This window comes from Chaetodon auriga, chromosome 6, assembly GCF_051107435.1.
Source record: "Chaetodon auriga isolate fChaAug3 chromosome 6, fChaAug3.hap1, whole genome shotgun sequence".
Lineage (NCBI taxonomy): Eukaryota > Metazoa > Chordata > Actinopteri > Chaetodontiformes > Chaetodontidae > Chaetodon > Chaetodon auriga.
The window spans coordinates 21,004,846-21,026,887 of NC_135079.1; the positions used below are offsets into that span (position 1 = coordinate 21,004,846).

General features: G+C 42.6%; 1 protein-coding gene across 17 annotated transcripts in view; it reads right to left on the bottom strand.

Moving 5' to 3' along the window:
- ppfibp2b (PPFIA binding protein 2b) overlaps positions 1–20,140 on the bottom strand; it is a 72,569-nt gene extending 52,429 nt beyond the window's left edge. For 15 of the 17 annotated variants that reach the window (XR_013077253.1, XR_013077252.1, XM_076732739.1 and 12 more), the window contains exons 1-2: positions 19,950–20,118; positions 742–846 (exon numbers count right to left, since the gene is read on the bottom strand). Coding sequence is in view for 14 of the 17 variants with exons in the window: in XM_076732739.1 (XP_076588854.1) it covers positions 742–823 (82 nt within the window). In the remaining 3 variants the exon portion in view is untranslated. Of the gene's footprint in view, positions 1–741; positions 847–19,949 lie in introns of all 17 variants that reach the window. The other 2 variants (XR_013077254.1, XM_076732740.1) reach the window with 1 other exon arrangement.
- Positions 20,141–22,042: the final 1,902 nt, after the last annotated feature.

Consider the following 22,042-nt stretch of genomic DNA (forward strand, 5'->3'; position numbering starts at 1 on the left):
GAGAATATGTCACTATTGAGAGATCTTAGTAGTGAGAAGGTCAGCCGCGCTGCTTTCACATGTGTTCTGTTAATGATTCATCTCACAAATGACATGTGACATGTCATCCCAGTTGTCTATACATACAAGGATGTTCACATAGTTGGCTTATTAAAAGCTTTATGTGGAGTCCCTGCAAATTAAGCTAATGACATTAGCAACTATTAACTCGTTAGTTAACAAGCAGATATGGACATATTTATGCATATTTATGGCAGTAAGGGAAGAGCAACTACAGTGAGCTGATCAGATGGAGACGTGCACACGGCAGGTTCCTACTGCATCAAAACCCTGTATTCAAAGTGACTATTTTTACTGTGTCATCTCTGTTTTGTTTAGTTTGGCAAAGTTTTAGCCCCACGTAATGTCTAACCAGACCAACATGTTCTGTTGAACAGTTCAACTCACTGACCGCCCAGGTGACACTGTTACCTGCCCTGCGCTCTCTGTGCCAGCGTTACTCTGCAGCAGAGAGAAGCCGGTTTGTGAACAGATATCAGTTGCTGGGATAACTCAATATGAGTGTGCAGAATGGGCCTGGAAGTTGCAGCTGAGCTGGTGAGATCCTGTGGCTTCCACTCGCCCACAGCATCTCACCCGAGGTGCTACAACCAGCACGGGCAAATTCCCAAAATGAAGACCACACATTTGCAGTAACTCCCGCGATGTCACACGGTGACACTGCTGCTTCGTAGCTCTGACCTGCAATGATGTCATCCATCTGCTCCAGCGCCGCCTCCAGCATGTGACTGGCCTCGGTTTCCATGGTGATGGCAGGAAGCATCAGATCTCAGGTGTTCTGATGTTCTGTTGAAAGAGAGAAAAAACAGAAAATTGGGTTTATTAGCAGCTTATTGTACGTTGTCTTCTTAAACACAGTGTAGTATGTAAAGTACGGTTTGATCCCTGGCTCCTCTGGTCCACATGCTGAGGTGTCCTTGGGCAAGATGCTGAACCCCAGATTGCTACCCATGTTGTGTCATTGGTGTGTGAGTGTGTGTCTGAATGGATGAATGTGGTATGTGTTGTAAAGCGCTTTGAGAAGTCAAATTAGACTAAAAAAGCACATATAAATTCAGTCCATTTACCATTTATGTCTGAGTGATCTGCATTGGAATATTTTCTGCAGCTGGAAAAAGATGACGCTTACATAAAAACAGAATTATAATGTTTAATTATCATCATTATTAAACCTCACATCACATGATCTTTCATGGAAAATGTTTATCTTGGAGCACAATAATCTCTGATGTTTCATTTTTTAATGCAGGTACATTTAATTGAAAGGGCAACAAGCATTGATCTTACAGCCGAAGGTAATAAAGTGACTGTAAAACACTAAGAGAGTGAGGAACTGAGTACTGATCAATACCAATGGCTCAATGATTGCTTAAAAGGACGAGCAGGAGTTAAACTGTTGCTGCAATTTCCACTGGTCGCCAACAGAGGTCCAAAAAGTTCAAAGTTTTCCAAAAGCCTGAACTCAAGTTAGGTTATTTGCTACGTTTTGAGGGTTTCCCCACTGATACCGTATTCCCTGTTTATCTTTTTTATTTTCTACATATGCATAAACCCATACATGCACTCCTGTCTTTGAAAACCACCGCTGCAGGCAATAATACAGTCACCAGGAGCGATCACACACACACAGCCTCACGAAACGCACACACGGAGACATTTTTAATTCCTCGAAGCAGGATTGACTTTTCATCCATCATCGCTGCCTCTGGCTGCCCCTCCAGCTCCTGCCTTGTTTCCAGCGTTTCACCGCACCCATCCCCCCCCCCCCGTCACCCCATCTTTGCTTGGCACTCATCCCTTCTGTCATCTCTCCTTCAAGGCGCTCATCCCTCTGTCATGCTGTCATGCTGACTTACAGACAAACAGACATCAACATGCAGAAATCAAGGGGAAGGACAGTGATGTAATCCACTGATGCCTTGGGAGCATAAAGCCCCCTACAGAGCAGCCTAATGCTCATCTACATTAGCGCTAACTTTCACAGCCACAACTCATCATGACAGCTGACAGTGGCAATCTGTATAAAACACAGTCAATGGACTTACAGTAACATGCTGTCATTACAGCCGTGGTGCCATCACAATTCTCCCATTTTTTTTTAGTCAAAGCACGTGTCTGCTCCCACGATGCATGTGCGTGTGCATTATGCAGATGTGTGTGTCTGAGAAAAAGCATGGTAATTTTATTGCTAATAATTCTAAACGGCTGCTTATTAGTCATGTTGAGACAGAGGGCGACAGCACCATGCAGACACTACGACAGACCGACTCTGTTCAACTGAGCTGACCTCAACAGGACAATAATGCCTTTGTCTGTGTGTGTGCTGTATACGCAAGGAAACTGTTGGGTTTTCATGACTGTGTGTTCCATTGTGACACTGTGTGTATACAAGGTGCTGATATAGAGATTACTGTCCTGTTCCAGCACACAGTTGACAAGACAAACGGTAACAACGCCGTCCACTGTCTCTCATTTTCCACAATCTGTACAACTGCTATGTGTGTGGAAACGAGCTTGTGGGAAAGCGAGTGAGAGACAGAATAGTGAGGGTGTGTCTGTGTGTATCTCTGTGTGTGTGTGTGTGTGTGTGTGTGTGTGTGTGTGTGTGTGTGTGTGTGTGTGTTCTCCTCGTGGTCTCGGATTAAATCTTTGTAAAGAATCTTTTAATGAATGAAACTGTTTCAGAGGCAAATTTTATAATGAATGTTTTGAGCTTTCTTCAGCCATATAATATTTTAGCTGAGAAAGGGATGTTTGCAACAGAGACATGAAAAACTGTCCTTCTTATCTCTTTCTAACTGAGATTTGTACGGTGGCCCTGAGAGCTCAATAAGAAGGACTGCCATGTCAGCATGTTGATAGTGTATTGACAGCTGGATACAACATCAAGGAGTACTTGCTATTGATCAGCGCATCACACTGTATGAAGCCACTGAAACATCCAGCTTCCAGTCCCTCTATGCCAACGCGAATTCTGCTGGCTGTCACCTCCTGGACAGTCGACACATCTGCTATGACCACTGGATGTAAGCCTATCCGTCGCAATAATTAGCCACAATGTAATTACCCTCGTATCAAATCAGTAGGGGAAACATTCTTGCAACAAAAGGTCAAAGTTCAAAAGTTTACCATGAAATTCCCAAACCCAGCACACAGAGCAGTGTGTGTATGTCACAGTCTACTGTAACTGTGTGAAAAACGAAGGCAAATACATAGTTTATTTCAGATGTTAACACAAAAACAGCTATTACATTAGCGTGTCCTCATTGTCGTGGATTACTCTCTAAATAAAACTAAAAAATCAGTCCTTGTTTTCATTGTATGCAGACAGGTATTTACGGAAAATCTGCGTTAAAACGAAGAACAGGATCATCTCCTGAGCTTAAATCACATTCCCTGAGCTCGCTCAGTTCTTCACGTCTGGTAGAAAGATGTTGAAACTAACACACCTTTTCCCAGGACCAGACCAGTCCAGAAAAACGAGTTTGTCAAACATGACGATGTGTCTCCTGCTTCTTACAGCTACACCCGCCTCGCTGCTGTCTCTCCTGAGTGAAAAGGTGAGCTGGCTCTCTGCATAATCTGGACGCTTCACCAACAATGAAAAAACGTCATCAGGCGCTGATAGGACATATCCAATCCTGAAATGTTTACAGCTGGAAGCTCTGGATAGTGGCAAGAATGGTCTGGATCGCTGTTTTCAGCAGACAGCACATACATTTCTCTGTGTGCGGACAGTGAAGAAAGTCAAACGGCTCCGACTGAATCAATTAAACATGTGAATCAATCTGAAATCAACAGGATTTGCTACTTTTCAACATGCCATCCAAACAAGCATGTTTCTATGTTGACGGAGCGGTTTACTGACAACAAAGCATGATGGATCAGCACCTTTCTGCACACACACACACACACACACACACACACACACACACACACATACCCTGTGCAAACACCTACCGCCTGCTGCTCTGAGAGGATTAAGCTACTAACTAAAAGGTCCTTAAATCCAGCAGTCTGCAGTCTTTTTACTTCCAGATATCAACACTGGGGCCTTGTCTGGTGAGAGCCGGCAGGCTTCAGAACAATATCTTCCACTCAGACAGAGACAATAAACACTGATGCTTCACCTGTCAGACGCCAATACAGAATCTAGCTTCCACGGCTGGAAACTAGGTGTGAGAATGGTTCACTCTGCCGGCCACTGTCTCAACATGAAGACGGCCTGTGATGAAACATCTGCTCGTGCCTGTATGCAAACGATCTTATCGAGAGATCTTTCCCATATACTGCCCCTGTGTGTGAGAGCAGAAAACAAAGCAGCGTGTCGGCTGCTTTTATGCCTCCTCTCACCTCCAGTCTCAGTCCAACAGAACAGCACAGACATCCACGTATGAGGGAGAGAGGCGGGGAGGAGACGGAGGTGAGCGGAGAGGGGAGTTGATTAGGCAGCGAGTGTGTCTGTGTGCTCAGCTGCCCACAGCTTACAGCAAGCGCCCATCCACAAGCTGCGGCTATCTCGCTGTCTGTGAGCCGAGCGGCTCTGCTGCTATCAGCCTCATGATTAGTTCCATCAGGAGCATCACCAGGCCTCAGTGCATTAGTGTCATCCAGCACTGCTCTTCATTACTGCTCCGCACCGCTCCTGCCGCTCTGCACATCCACACGCTGACAAACCTCTGAGGCTTAAAGCCATGTACATAAAAACTTTAGTAAACAACTCCTCTATTCATTACACACTTCTGCTGCACGGCCCGCTGTCATCCTTATTGATTTGCCAATTGCTGTCTCTGCATGGACCCGCGCCATTTCGGTTGTCTCATCAAAACAGCATTAGTAACCCTGATTCATGGTGCACATTTCAAAACAAAAGCGACTGCGGGCATATGAGGACAGTGGACACAAGAGCAAAACACAGCAATTATAAGAAACAGCAAAACATTATGATGAAGTTAAAGCATGCCACGGTGTTTCAGTCCTCGTCTCTGGGCAGGACTTAAGGAAAGCATACAGAGCAGGCTGAGTTGAGTAAAAATATTACACAATTGTATTACCAAAGCAGTGCAGAGTTATTTCAGAGCTAGTCTGGCGTCTTCTGGCAGCGTTTTGCAAAATGTGCAGACGAGCCACAGCTTGTCGGCCATGGCAAGTTAAAGTAAGGTTTTGCAGTGGACCTTTTTCACTGCAGAGAACTGGCCCCCGTACAGCAGGAGCAGCACAGGTGTAACCAATAACATTAATGATACCTCAGTTTCATTAAGTGTAATCCACTAAGCCAGCGTGCACAATAGCAGAACCGTGCAACTGGCTCATCTAAATGGAGTGCAGGCGTTAATAATGTTATTAATTACACCTGAGATTTTCCTGCTGTGACATATCAAAATGAATAAGGTGTGTTGTCATGGCTACAGTCTATGGCTGTCTCTAACAGGGAGAGATCAGGACAATGTGCTGCAGTTCATGTCGTGCAGCAAACACAATTCAAACAGCTTTTAAGAGTTCATCGTTCACAGTTACTGAGACACTTAGAGGGGAATCACAACTTATTATCTCTATAAAGTTGTTCAGGCTAATGTCTGAGCCAACCTATCTGCGATTTACACCTTTAATATTTAGTCTGGTTTAGTGTACACCACTTCCTGAGAAGAATGTTTGCTGCTAAATGCTCCACTATGTTCACCAGCTAGTCGCTAACTTTGGGTTTGTCAGAGCTTCCCCTCGGTGCACCTGAGGGGAACCCAAAAACTCATGATTTTTTATTGGTTTTGTCACTATAAAAAAAACACTTTCACATTACAGGTAGTCATTTGATCCACCGTAAGTCTAAAAATACTGATTAACACAGCTTTAAATTCTAGATGTGGTCCCGATCAAAACATTTTTGACCACGTTAGGTTGCAAGGCATCATTTCCTTCACAGCAGCTTAACACTGATGTATACAGCTAAAGTACTTCAGTAACTTACTGTCACTGACACATAGAGGTAAGTAAGAATGTGACCGACATATAATTAAAGATCAGTGTGACAGCAGGAGGTCATGCTATGTTAGCCGATGAGGTTTACTGCTGCCCACCAGGCCTGCAGCAGGAAGCCCGTTTAACACACCGTGGTATGAAAATTGACTTCCATAACACGTACATTAGTTTATCTACTGTATTAAATTCGACCATGTTGGTGTTATTACACCAAGTAATTGAAAAGTGTTTTTCAAGTTTATAAAAAGTCTTGTCTCTGTCAGGTGGTTTTCTGTGAAATTACAATTAAAATGTTGAAATACAAAGACCCCTGTGTCTCATCAGTGTCACTGATAATAATAATTGTGTGACATTTTATCGTACCATGAAAAGCTCATACCAATGGAACCCAAATGGCCACATGACAGTGATTCTGCATAGTTTCATACAGTAGGCAACTACAGCAACACAGCCACTGTTTCCGTTTTGATTTTCGCTCCATGCTGCACATGAACACACTCGTGGCAACACAACATGTTTTGGGCAAAATACTGAATCGTGAACAATTCCAATCATATTGTGTTACACCTTTTCTCACTGCTGACACAGCCTTAAACGGCCCTTGAACGCGTCTGCTGGCCTGACGACACACCATCTGCTTCGTGAAGACAGGGAGAAGCTGAAGTTTTTTTATTTAGTAAGATTATTTCTCTAAGTGGGCTCCTTTCTCCTCAGGCTCACTCCCAGCCCAACACACAGACACAGCAAAGACAGAAAAGCTATAAAAAGTATCATCTCAGAGCTGAGTCTGTGGGCTTGAACACTGGTTAGATTATCTTTTCTAGTGTATGACTGTGGGTAGTGTGTGATCTGAACCGTGGCTGATGCATGGCTGCTGGGGGAGCAGGAATATATAGTTTCATGTGACTCCCAGCGCTGCACTCATCTGTACTGCTCTGTGTTGAACTGCTCTGCTCTTTATTGTCCTATTTAGTCCTGCTAAAGTGCATTTGATTCAGCTCTGCTCAGTTCTCTCAAGGAAATATGGCTCTGTTTTCCGCTCCCTCCATATATTATCTGATTCTTTACTCCTTGCCTGGGCTCTGTGTTATTCTCTGGTCAGTCCAGTTGTCTTCTGCTCTCATTTCTGCTGTAATCTATTTTGCCCTCAGAGTGAGGGTAATGAACCATAACACAAAGCAACACATGACTTCCAGTCGATGATCAGCATGGGGCTAACAAACAGCAATGTGAACTTTCTCCTTCAGAGTACCCCAGCTGTCATCTGCTTCATGCTATTAACTACAATGTGTACAGTGCATTTAAGTCACAAAATCTACAAATAAACAGTTGGGAAAAGTGAGGTGAGGTGGGATGAACACAATAATACACAACAATACAGACAAGACTACTGACCTAGGAGCGCACATGATGAGTTGGTCTTTCCATATTTGAACTAGCGTGCTGTTGACAAGCGTCACAGGAAGGGTAGAGGAACAGCAAACATGCCAGAGTAACCATATCACAACACAGTCCTGGACTCTTTACCATGTGCTGACTATAACGCTCTGACCCTCAGACAGACACGTGCAGCAAACAACCACTTTCTGATCTGATTTTGGTCCAGAAACCTTGATGAGAAGAGGTTTGCTGTTGTTGATTTGGTCCAGCAATGGTGTATGTGTGAAACCTTCACTGTAACCTATAATCACTCCTTCATTTCTCATTTCAAGGGAAACTTGTCTGAGGGCCGATTAGTCATTTCACATGGTTATTAATTACAGTGAAGCAATTGCAGACGTTGCAACAAAAATACCACCTTGCTGTACAAGCACTCGTTGACTGCACACCTTTTATGTTTAGGAGAGTTTGCAGGGCTACACTTAGCCCTGCAAACTGTTGGCAGGTGTCCAGCACTGCCACATTCTTGTAATGTCAGTTGTCAGTTGTGCGGCTCGACTAGTAATCATCAGTATAACAACTGCCCAAAGGCGCCAACAGCAAAGATCAATAGATTAACCCTGTAAAAGAACTATATGTGTATATTTATACAGGCTGTTGGAATGAACAAAAGCCAGTATAATCAATGACTTCCAAGTAAACCTACTGCATTAGTAGCAAACGCCATCAAAGAGCATTTAGCTCACATAGATTCTGAGGCAACTCTGGGCCTGGGACGCAATAATTAAAAGCATTTAAATATTAAAAGGTGACGCAACTAAATGTACTGCAACAACGGAAACAGACACACAGTGACAGAAACAGAAAGATAAAGAGACGAAGTGAAGGAGAGATGAATTATAAAGACACAGCGGTAAAGAGATTTCACCCCAGGCAGAGCTGCTTCAACAAAGGCAAACAGCAGAGCTGATATGAGCTGACACTGAGCGGATTGATGTACGACACTTAGCCTCTGGACTATTATCATAAGCATAGCTTATTACTTATCATCAAGCTGACTTACTGTAATCAGAAGAGGATGGAGACACACAGTCACACACAACTGGGCTGTATGTCAGTGAAACATCCTCATTTTCACAGTAATTTCCCCAGTGTCAGCCCTCTATTCATTCAGTCAGCGGAGGAGCTCCAGAGAATCGCTTATAATGGCGATGTTTTGACTGCTAATTCAGGACAGATTGCACCTTTTGTTCAGTATACATTTCTCAGAGGCAGAGAAACTCGGGAGGCAAAAATAAGGGCAAAAACAATTTGTCAAAGGCCATCTGAAACTCACTGAAGTGCAGACTACTTTTTCATGTGTGGCAATAGTTACAGTGGCAAGCTAACTAACTGGTTTAGCTAGTCTGAGCTTGGAAAGTAAGCTAGGCTAACTTAGCATGGAAACATTGCATTTTTTCTAATAGAAACAACAAAGTTCCATTTTTACTAAGTTTCATTTCTGAAGTTGCTTATGGAATTGGTTCATAATTGCTTTAAATAAGCTTCTCTTTCACACTTTCAAAGGGTGAGCTGATGTTATAAATACTACTCTTTTAGCAGACATTTAGTTTAAAAAAAATGCAAGGTGCTGCGTTAGCGGAGGTGTGTTGTTTCAGGTACTGACGAGACGATGAAATATGAGCCAGGAAGTAAAGTTGGAGTAACAGACCCATGAGTTTGAAGCTTATGGGACAGATCAACACTGCACAGTGGTTTATTATATTAATAGGAAGGATGTTGCTTCTCTGGAAAATGATCATGGCGGCAATCATTGAATCAGTCATTGTGATGGTCACAAAGTATGCAGTTCAATCAGAGGGGCTTATGTCGGTTTTAACGTTAGTTTTCAAATTGCTCTCTTTTATTTTGATCACAGTCCAACAGACAAACATATTCAGTTTACAATGATATGAAACAGAGAAAAGCAACGAATCATTTGAGAATCTAGAAACAGAGAGTGTTTGACATATGAGCTAACTAATGACCTAATTCCAAATTACTGCCAATTAATGTTCTGTTGTTGTTGTTCATTGATATTGATCCTATTAGTCCTTAATGTCCAGAATGTCTAATGTGATTTTCAACAGATGACAGCATTCTCTCTTAACTCCATTTCATGTCCATGTTTTCATTGTTTCATTGTTTCATGTGGCAGATTTCATACGTGACACAATAGAATAAATGCACTGTAATGTAAACTCTGATATTTAACACTGTAGCATCACAAAAGGACCATGAGAATATGTTCTTAACTAAATGATTTAATTGAACTCCATCAGCTAATTCAGTTTGATACGTAACACTGTACCATGGAAAATCTTTTTGTTTTTTTACTTTTCATTGTTGCAAATATAAAAGGTGGGTTCACCCTTCACTGCATTCCAGATAATAACACAAAAGGAAATTTTAGGGAGGTGAGGCAGTGAACCGGTAACAGCTGAGATCTATGTGAAGAAAATGTTCCATCTGCACTTTGTTTTCTAACTCGCCTGACAGGAACAGAAGGCTGGGAACATTATTCCAGCGTGCTCACATATATACAGAATCTGGCCAAGACATTTGGATGTGCATACATTACACATGCAAATGATGAAATCTCCTCGACAAAGTCTTCATAGTTACATAAGAGTATCACGCTAAAGCACAATACTACATCCAGTGACCAAAACTAGCCTTCAGAATGAATCAATAACACAGAAAGCTGAAAGTCAGGGGTTTCGGCATGTTAGATGTGGAGTGAAGCTGCTGCTCAAACATCTCCAGAAAGCTGAGAGTGTTTTGCAAACTGGGAACCTCCACCTCTGAAATTCCACCATCACCGAAAGGTTCAATTATTGAGCTGAGAACAGGAAATGCCAGAATGCATGTGAAACTGTACGGCTGGGAGTTAAACATTAACACAGAGAAACACTAGAAAAAGAGAGAGAGAGACACACTTTGAGGGGTGTGTGTGTGTGTGTGTGTGTGTGTGTGTGTGTGTGAGTTTACCGTTCCTCCTCATTTGGCTTAGCCTGTTTGGATTAGTGTCACCAGCTAGAGGCCAGACCTAAGCCCCCCAGGCCCTCCTGTCACACAGGGTAAATACAACTCTGTGCGACTGTGTGTGTGTGTGTGTGTGTGTGTGTGTGTGTGTGTGTGTGTGTGTGTGTGGAGCCAAGCCAACAAGAAACACCAGATTCTTCACCAATTAACATCAATGCGACGGGACCACTGACATTTAAGATGGGGATGTTCCCTGTTCCGTCCTGAAGTTCAGCCTCTCTCTCTCTCTCTCTCTCTCTCTCTCTCTCTCTCTCTCTCTCTCTCTCTCTCTCTCTCTCTCTCTCTCTCTCTCCCTTTCCCCCTCCCCCTCCCTCCCTCCAAGGTGTGTTTTCATTTTCACCACTTGGTCATCTCAGTAGTCAAGCAACTGGTGTTAGTGTTAACAATCAAACTTGAGCTAAACCAGCATACTGGCTAAAATAGACATGCACTGTACTCTCAAGCACCACTATTATTACTTCAGTGTCTAGTGACTGTGTGTTTGCGGTTATGACACGGGGTTTAGATAAAACAACATTAAGTGCTTCTGTCCGACCTCTGCAGTGTGGATGTGAACATGGTGTGGAATGATTAAACCCAGAGAGAATGACTTGCTACCTCGTGATCATAAATCACACTTGGTGTCCATGATTCGGGTTAAGGTTAGGGCCTGGAAACAGTAGGGTCTACCAAGCTAGCAAGGTGTGCAGAAGCTCTTGAAAAATTAAATCCCGCTCATACATGTGGGGCACCTAAGAAATAATGGCAGCTTGTTTACTTGCTTTGTATGAGGAACTTTGATTGACCCGGTCTAGGGTTGGCTTTTGTCAATTAGTCTGGTGCTGGAACACCTAAGAACACCTCTTAACATTAAATGTCTAAACACAAGCAGCCGGAAAACAACTTTATTCAATGATTGTGTCAATTGAGCAAAATCAAACTGCAGCCAAGGCTAAAAATAAATAGGCAGCACTGCACGCACTGATTGTGGATCGTTTCGGTGTCCACGGTTTCTACAGAAAAATGGCGAAAGGTTTGATGAAAGCCAGCTGCGGTTGATTTCTACACAAACCTCTCCAGGGCTATGTTTAGCTCTTCCACCTCAAAAATCTTCCACACTAGTTCGCTAACAAATGGTCGTTAGTTCGGTCTCAGACATGAAAGTGTGTGTCGGTGCGATGACCACAGTGAAATCACTTTGACAAGAGAGGTTGAACGGCTTTGTCACGCACATTCACACGCAGATGCAGAGTACTGTGCGGCAGCAGTGGCAGCGAGTTTGTCAGGTAGAACACAAAAACAGCCTCACGCACACACAGCACAGGTTCTCAGCTTCTCTGGTTTTCAAGTGTTGGCCTGTTCCTCTTCCTTATCATATGTTAAACCCTGTGCTTGCAACTGCGATGGCTTTCTGTAACCTGACACCTGCAGGTAAATGCACACAGCATGATTATCCTCAACGACACAGCAGATGTGTGACGCTCCACACGAACCCGAAAAGTTCTAATGTCATTTATGTGACGATTAGAGTTCATTCTCTAGGTCTGATGGGGGACACCATCCTGAACAGTACGGTCGGGTCTCTGTTGCAACCACATTTCTTGATATAGAACGAAGGCTTGTGTAATTTTAAGAGTAGAGTTACTGAGAAAAACAAACATATATTGACAGTTTTCAAGCTTTCGGTTTCACTTTAAAAGCATCACGAGGACGAGGTAAAGGTGTTACCCTGAGAGTCCATCATCACATGTCTGTGACGATAAGTCTGCAACAAATTTTTGTTCCATCCTCCGTTTTGTCTGCCTGATTTTGTTGACTTGCTCAGATTTGGTCATTTTCAATTGATATTTGTGCTTCTACCATTGGCAAATCGGCTTTGTAGTTAAATAGTTCATTTTCTGTTTTAATTGCATTTCTGTGCAGATTGTCCATCAAAAATAGACTCGGCTTGTGTTACACTTCTGGGAAACTTCTAACATGGAGATGCGACGCGGTCAGTGGAATTGCAAGCATTGTCTAGATTGGCAGCGATCAGCTCTGACAGACGCGTCATGGGCGTTACGCACCTGTTGAAATTTAGACTTCAGGCGAAAACATTGACTAAATAATACCAGGCATGCTATAAGAGTACTCATTTGCATCAATTATGGCCCAGTCACACCTGAAAGTGGCTCAGCAAAGTTCATCCATATGCAAAATATGTGGCTCTGGAAGACGCCTTGAAGACTAGTGATGTCAGGACTCGCAAACTGCTGCACCTGGCAGGCTAACCATGAAAACACCGGCCTCACACACAGTGAGTGAGCTGTCAGTTAGCAACAGAACAAAAAGCAATCACAATTTATTCAAGAGATGAATCTGTACTGTCGACTCTTGTCTCAGCAGTTTATACTCAGGAAGCTAAATTAAAGTCGTTGGTGTAACAAAGCCAATAAACTACAACAACAGCTTTCTCTGTTTTGGACCTTCTGTCTGTTTTTTTTTCTGTTCCTTCAAAAGTCAACCAAAGTAAATTCACGACACATTTTCAGAGTTGTAAACTCCGGTGTGCCAGCGCCTTCAGATTGCACTCTTTGTGAGAACATCACATATCCACACCCAGTGCTCTCAAGCTGGTGTAAACAACTTCTCTTCCTGGGAATCTTTTAAACCACCAACAAACCAGACTGTTTGTTTCTGCTAATGGAAAACGCTTCAAGTAGAATCACCCAGCATTTACTGTGATCAATTACGTCAGCGACGTCCATGAATGCTTTGTCTTTTTCAGGGACAGTCTCCAGCTTTGTTCTAGATACGTAATATCATGCTGATGTGTGAACTCGTTACATGATGTTAAAAGTTCATACACAGTTTGGTCCTCTTGGGTATTTACATTGTAAAAAGTAGTCTGATGCAGCTCCAGTGGAGAATCACCAGTCCGAAAAGAACAGTCTTAACTTTGACACCATAATATAGATGTTTTCTTTTGTTCCAGAAAGGACCTCCAAAACAGAGAGGAGATGGTTCTGACGTCTACTAATGCTGACTCATCACCTCAGCTTTCCCTTTAAGTCTCAAGGCAAAACAGCAGGAGTGGATGCTGTATTTTTAAAGTTCTCGGAGACAAAAACTTTGGTGGTCCCTCTTCTCTGGAGTGGTGTTCGAGGATTTTTCGTTGGTTTGTTTTTACAACTCCAGGATAGTAATCACAGGGGGGAAGCCTCATAGCATAAATTCCTTGCCTGAGGAAAAAACTTAATACTTTATTAGCTTCATAACAATTTTTTTCCCCCAATCTCTTTGGTGCAGAACAAATGTAAAAAGAAACTGTGGATTCATCTTGAGCAACAGCTGGAATAGGAAGTACAGCTGTGCAGAGGACACAGTCTTGTCTTTCCAAAGCAGATGCAGATTTTATTTTCCAGTTCATTCTGAAGCCATGAAACAGCCTGAGGCAGAGAAACCAGCAGAGAGCTCAAAGACCAGTGTCAGCAAGCCAGTGCTGCAAAAAACAACATGTCAACACCACTTAAAACATACACATTAAAGACGGTCACAACCTCATGTGACAGCTGGGACGAACCAATCGGCACTTCGCTGGGAAGGGAGAAAGCCAATGGGAGCCACTGAGAGTAACGAACTGGAAAGTTAGTTAGGTAGTGGACTCATTCTGCCATGTTGTTGAAGCTGATGAGGAAGCAAAGCATCATGGGAGGCACATGTGCTATCGAGGCAGTTCAGAGGTGTCTGTCCACTCGCGTATCGTTTTATGCTGTACACTACAAAACCACAGCTCAAATTCAAGTTTTACAGGTATTATTTTTGTTACAGAGCACCAAATCTGAGCAAAGAATCAAGATTCAGTCATTTTGACCTTAACTAGTGCTGCGGCTGGTGTGATCCTATCACAAGACGGTCTCTCGTATTATTTCCCTTTTTTATTTGACAAAGCTCCTCCAGAGGCACAGAAGACTTTATACATCTGTTTTAACAGGCTGAGAGTTCCTCCTCGTGACAATTAAACTGACCTTTAGGAGCATAATTGGGTGGAATGCTACTCGAAGTCAAAACAAAGCCAGCTTTCTGTCAGAACACTTTTTCCCAAGAAAGCCCACCTTTATCATCATCAGGCCAATCTCCCCAAAACTTGACAAACTCAAATTTTACATGAAAGTGCACGATGCTGAGCTGAACCTCGACCAGCATGCGACAGTAACACTGATGGTGAATGCCAGAGCTGCATCATGCTGGAGCCCCAGTAGAGTAAACCAGCTGAGACCATGAACCATTGGTGCCAGCTGATTCCCATGGAGCTCAATGATTTTGGCCGCCAGCTTTGCGAGCTCAGTCAACCGCCGTCCTCACTAGCTTCCATCCAAATTCTGTCCAAAGAGAACAATTTTCCACCTCGTGAAAACATACCAAGCAGTCGCTAGCAGGGTGATAAAAGTTTATATCTCCACAATGACAGCCAAGCACGTAGAGCAGGACAAAAGAGCGAAGTGCTACACCTAAGAGGCCGGCACCTTGGCTACAGGAGACTAGAGTTACAAAGAGGCAGAGTCATGACCTGTTAACAAGCTATCTGGACAAGAACAGAGCGCGATCACATTACAGGATAATGTTACAGTCACATAGGCATCGGCTGCGTATGCTTGTCTTTTAAAGGGCTTCAGGTGAATGTCATCAAGAAGCCGGTACATAGACACACACACACAAACACGCTTTCTTTCAGCTAAACCGACCCAAATCTCAAGCTTTGAAGAAAATGCTGTTGCATAGCATTGAGGACCTGTTGTTGTGGATACAGACACAACAATCTGCATCTGGGCTAAAAAAAGAAGCCACCGCTCCATCTGTTTTGAGAGGACTAATGCTCAAACAAATGAAAGTTCGCTTTCAACTGCCACTTTGATTTGAAGGAGGAGAATGTGAATTAATGTCTCCACAGACAGCAGAAAAGCCAGTGACTGGGATACATATTTAAAGCTTGGACACCATTTACATCTCATTCTTTCCTCCTAATTCACACATTTTATCTGTGCACTGAAATCTTCTCACTTAAGGAAAGTGAACCATTTCATTTCAAAGTGAGATATGATTGGTAATATATTCATTTAGGCCTCCTTCTCATCTCTCTTTCTAGCTCTCTCTCTCTATGGATGTGTGTGTCTGCATGAGTTTGGTGCTGCAGAGATCTCCAAGCTATTCCTCCTGTTTCAGCAAAACAAAGGTGCAAAACTTTCACAAAAAGCAGATCTATACATTTCTGGAATAAAACACCAGCCGAAACCCAAACACAGCCCTGCCAGTGCAGCATATGCATTGGAAATACTTGCAACTGAGTGTAGAGCTAAGACAAATAATCAAATCCAGATCAAATATTGACATGGGACGTATCTCCCGGGGTGATTATGAGCACTGGTCTAAGTAAAACTGTTGCATGAAGAGGATCACATCCTTGTAGCACAGGAGCAGTTACAGGAACACAGTCTATAATGCACTTTTGTATTTTTATGAACAAACGTTCTACTTGCTGCATATCACAAAAAGAAAACAAGGAAAAGTGTGAAGCATTAACAGAAGTGGAGCTCGTAGCATCACCCCTCCCTGACTCCAGCTGTCATCCAGAGCTGACCTCTCCTCCCTCCTACACGCCTCCTTTCTCAAAGTGCCCTGCATGCTTTCCTCCGCTGCTACTCTCCTGCCCTCTCTCCCTCGTCGTTTCCTCCTTCCTCACCTCCTCTCTCCTCTGCTTGTCAGCTCGTCTGTTTGGTATCGTTTCTGACAAGTCAAACGGAGATAGATGTTACAACAGCGATGCTCACATGCCTCACTTTTTCAGAGCAGGGTCACGTGTTGTGTGAAATGTATTCAAAGCAGTGAATATTGAAGAATTAACACATTTACTGTACATACTGCATCTTGAAAACTTTAAACCCAGCCTGCAAAAACACATACTTAATGTTCCATTAATGCTGAAAAGCAGAAATGATTTAACAACTGTGATATGTGTTAATAAAGCTGGCTGTGCTTCTAAAGTGCTACATCATCTCAGCAGTCTGACAAACACTCCCTGTTCTTCTCACACAGCAGAGTAAGAGATGATGGAAAGAAAATCAAATAACACAAGCTTTTATCCTCCACTCGTTGGTTAACGACACAGCTAATTTTCCTTCCTTCCATCTTTATTTGCCATTCTAACGCTTCCTGTCCTCAACCCTGCCTTCCATCCCTTTCAGCAGTACTGGGCTGTGTCACTTTTTGTTTCCGAGCTCTCACAGCTGTGTCACAGACTAATCAATGTCGGTGTCTTCATGGAGTGAATTCTGAAGATATGTTTATGGAAACCCCGACAGGAAGGGAGATGCATGATTAAATAGTGTGGCTGCACTCAGGTCACTAATGTCAGTAATAAGGCTACTGCAAATATAAGCAAAGAGTGATTTATATTTGACACACAACACCAGCTGGACATCTCTTGTTTGTGTTTCCAAACCCTCTACATGTCCACCTACCCGTCATCCATCCCTCCGTTCTCTGCCTTCATTCAACATGCACAAAGCTGCACAGTTTAGCTCCTCCAACACAACCTCCCAAACAATAAAACTGTTGATATGTTCATCACTTTCAGGTATCACTGCGCATTCACAGTAGTTTGGCTTTACAAGCAGCAGCGAACGATGAGCTGACGTTCTTTTGGCCCCCGGTTTGACCGGCTGTACCTGCGGCCTGAGAGGAAGCCCTGCAGGCACCACTCGGGGCTATAAAAAGACTGCAAACTCCCAGGTAAAAAAAAATCATTAAACATATGTCAATCAAAGATAAGGCAGAGAAGGAAAGGCTCTCTGCATTAAAGAAGCAAATACAATATTTGTCACAACATATCAAACTTTTCAGTGGTGTAAATATATTCCATTACTTTTTTAAATTAGACCTTTAATTTGTAAAGCCTGATAACGGATTCCATTATATGTTATTGGCTATATTGATGGAAATAATTCAGGACATTATATTTGCCCATTTATAGTTTTTTTTTTTTTTTGGGGGGGTGGGTGGGGGGGGGGTGTCACTCTTACTTCATGAGTCCTCCTCACCTCTGAAACCAAACCTTAAGCTTTGGGTCATACAACAGACAATACAAGGTTATTTCAAAGAACCAGGGGCTGTCTATAGGTTTAAAAATGGTGATAAAGCCCCTGTAAACAAATTTAGCTTTGGTTTTCTGAACAGCAGCACAAAGTCAAACACGTTCCAGGGAGTCATCTCAGACCTTTATTATTCTCCCTGCTTCTTCCCTCAAAGAACACCAGTCTTGTATCTTTTAAGGGAGCGTGCCAGAACCACACATTGCAGGCTACACACTAACTGCACTCTCAAAAGGGGATTAAAGTTGTTGTCAAGCTCCATGACACTCCATGGTGATAAACTACATTTGCATATTTTTATATAGGTTATGGAGCATTTCCACCAACACAATACTTTGCTTTATCGCATGTTAAACCCTTAACTCGTCCCTCACCCACTTATGTGTTATGTCGCTGTGGTGTGGACTGTCAGAAAAAGCAAAGAAATGTCAGAAAAGATAATATGAATAACATATCCCTTTTCTCTCTCTATTCTCTCTTTTTCAGGAATCCAACGAGGCCCAAGAAGCACTCTTTTAATTTCTCCTTCTGTCTGACAGGAATATGACTGCAGCCTGTGCAGCATCTATCCTCTGCTCCTCTCTACCACTCTTTTCTCATTTCCTTTCCTCCCCTCTTCCCTCCCTTGAAAGCAAACCAAAGATAACCTCTAATAAACTACAATGATTTCATTTTTTCTGCTTTCTTTCCCCTTTCTCTCTCTGCCACTATCTTTTCTTCCGCTCCCTCAGCAAGCAGAGGATTATTCCTTGTAGATTAACAGCCTGACTTTGTCTTCCTGGTCTCTACCCTTTTCCTCCATTTGAGCTTCCTCTTTCATCTCTCTTTTCTCACCATTCCTCTGCCTTGATCTCACCAATATCTCTCCGTCTTCTCTTATTCATGTCTTTTTTTTTTTTTCCCTGTGTCTCTTCTCACCATCAGGAAAAAGCAGATTACCTCCACTGAACTAAAGTAGTGGTGCAATTATGAGCAGTGGTTAAGATGACAGAGCAATCATCTGAACCTACATGGCTGCAGAGAAAACCACCACTCTCGGTATTACACAAGCTGCTTTAATCACAGGGATGAGTGCCGTCACGCATGCATGCATATGTGTGCAGACACGGCTCTAAAACCTACACGAAAGTAGGCTGATAATGCTGCCAAGACAAACTGTTTTCTAACTCTTACAACAATGAAATTATAAATTTAGGGCATTTATCCACTGCCACTTCACTTCATCTCCTGTTTTCATGTCCTCTGTTGTTTCTAAGCGCTAATGCCACCCAAGTGCTAACCAAAGCAGCCTTAATCAATTCACTGTTGACAGCGGCAATGATGCCTTTCAACTGTCTCCCTTTTAAATGAGATTTGCAATAGAAAAGAGGCATCGGCCTGCTGTATTCAGTGGCAGGAGGCTCCTTCAGCTCTCTCAAGTCGCCTGTCTGTGATGTCTGTGCATGTGTGTAAGTGTGTGTGTGCGTGTGTATGTGTACACCATCTCCAGTGTTAGATGCAGCAGATGCTTCAGCAGAGGGGAGCCACACATCAGCCTCGATATTATTCCATTAGCATATCAGCATCCCCTCTTGTTCTCCCTCCCTCTTCTCTCACCCCCTCCCTCCTTTACTCACGCTGTCAGAAATTGATGATCTGCAATTACACAGCATGTGTCAGTGCAACTAAGCATCATTTAATAGCTCCAAGCTGACAATACATGACTGAGCAAGCGGGGAGACACCAGTGTCACAAGAAAAGTAGAATGTTTTCTATCCTGGAGCATTTCACTCGTACACAAGCCAGATTTGCTGTTATGAGGGGAAAAAAAGTCAAGTCTGTAAAATAAAAGTGCATATTAAATATTCCATAAGTATCCTACACATGCTACCGGAATGATGTCATGAGCAATATGAAATACTTATGGTGACCATAGAGAATAACTATTAACACAGGAAGTCCAGATATAAATAGCAAAGGTACATCATCATTGTTTTTAGCTAAGGACAACAGTCCATGAACCATGGGATCCATTTTTCTGACTTAAAACATGAAAAGAAAAAGAAAAAAAGCTTAACCAGCTCTTTCGTGTTGAAACCGGACATTTATTCAAGCTGGACAGCCGAACAACAGTCATGACAGTCCCTTAAATCAGCATTTATGGACTCGTCTAATGTCTGGTACACTCAAATGCTGAGTTTGTGGCAAACTTATCTCCAACAGCAGACAGGCTGTCACTTCGTTACTCACGAAAATCCCCAAAGAAATGAGCTTTATGACACTTCAACAGCAGACTAACCTCACAGTGCACTACACAAGCAGAATACTACAGCCATTAACTGCGTGCAGTTGTATATTACTTACGAAATGCGACTCCTCTGAGGCTTTGTCGAACTAAATCCTTTGATTTTGTTTGAGGGGGACACTTGAAGATGAAGTGAGCAGGCAAACACGCACACACACACTCACACACATGCCCCCTCACTCACACGTAAAACACACTCACACACGCAAGGTGCTCCGGACTGTTGAGTTCTCCCTCCTATACACTCTGCGCTGCGCTGGAGCGCGAGCTTCCTCAACTATCACCTGCCATGTGATAGGCACGATGCCTTCACGAGCCCCTCGTAATAGCCCGCGCGCTCATATTCATATTAGACCTTTTTGCTTAAAGTTGTTGTTGCTGTCTTTGTGGCCTCTTCTTAAGTTCGTTGTGTGCATTTTATGGCTTTGTAGGTTTTAAAGTATCTCGCCAAAAGTTGAAGTTGAACATTTTTTCAGCTTACGTTTACAGAAATGTTGACTGATTAATGTGTGTGGTTCTTGGGGATAAACAAAAGAGGGGAAAAAAGGAAAATAATGATTATGAAATAATGATATGGTGCGAGATTAATTTCAAATCCCACACTAAAATATAGATTGAATATCTGTGCTACTGTTATTCTTAAGATGATATTGATATTGTAACTAAGTATTAAACACGGTGGCAACACAGACCTCATTGACAGATCGAATATACGAGTGCGATTATAACCGACAGTACGTGAAGGCAGCAACGTGGGGAGGTAATCCTAATAATTTGCTGGATATTTTGAATGTGAAGTCATGAAACTCCACACTCCCTTAAAAATTCTTTAGTTTCTCTATCTTAAAGTCTCCCATGTTTGCACTGCACCGCGGAAAAAAAGAGGGGAAGTGAACTTTAAGAGTGCCACACAAGTGGCACAGCTGTTTTAATGTGACTCAACAGTGCCATCGAGTGGCAGACTGTCTGCATCAACATACAACAACTAAACCACTTCTATCGCACTGAAAATGTACTGTTTGTCTTTGGTGTAACTGATTTGTGTATGTAAAAAGTAGTAATTAGGAACCACGTTACAGCAGTACAGATACAAACACTGATGAGGCTGAGCTGTGGTGTTTCTGTATTCTGTGTGTTATAATTTAGTGTCCAGGACTGGATGGCAGCTGACTACCTACAATTTAATAGCAATTACACAGAGATTATGATTTTTGCTCCAGAACATTGAAGCTACAGATACAGTCCTCCTTGGGTTCACTCAGTGTCAATGTTAAGTCTTGACAAAGAGCCTTGGGGTAACTTTTGATGGCCACTTGTCCTTTCAGCATGTACCGGAAATATCTTCCTCTGCTGTGTTGCCACAAGGCAGACGCTTCTTGTTTCTTATTGGTTAAGAAACATCTCCAAGATAAGACACATGCTCAGTTTCGGACACCGAAAAAGTCACATGTGCTTTGGTATCATCATGCCTCGACTACTGCAGCTTTCTCTTTACCTGTTTAAACTCCTGGTCTCACAATTGCAGTTTATTGAGAACTCAGCAGCCAGAATATTAAGTAAATCTAAGAGGTCCTGTCATATCACTCCTGTTTTAACATCTCTGCACTGGAGAGTTTGGATTTGGAGGAGTCAGACAACTTTTTTCAAGTCGACCTTGTTTCTTCTTCCTCCTTCATTTGTTTAATAAGTTGGATCAGGAGCCAGATCAGGTTGAGCTGCTCTTACAAAGCGTGTGTGGTCTAAGATGTGCTCTTGGGCACAAGATAGAAGTATATAAAGCATGAAGTCAAACCAGATTCAGGTATACCCACAGATTCACTGGTTTCTCTCTGTGATGCCTCAGTTTCACTTTCAGAATAGTGGAAGCTTGATGTTGTGTTTCCACAGATTGAGTGAAAACTATCATTGATTTCAAGAAAGAGGAATGTGGTGCAATAGAAATCAGTAAAAAGACAACTAACAATAATAATCAAATACAGTGGTAATGAAACATAAATGACAGAAATGCAAAATGCAGTTACTTCAAGAGAGGCAGTGTACTAAAATCATGTAATATTATCAAGGTTTAATATTATCAAGGTGAACTGACATTTTGTACTTTATTATTATTTATTTCTATTGATTACAATGTGGTACTGAGGTTTTGGGCAGA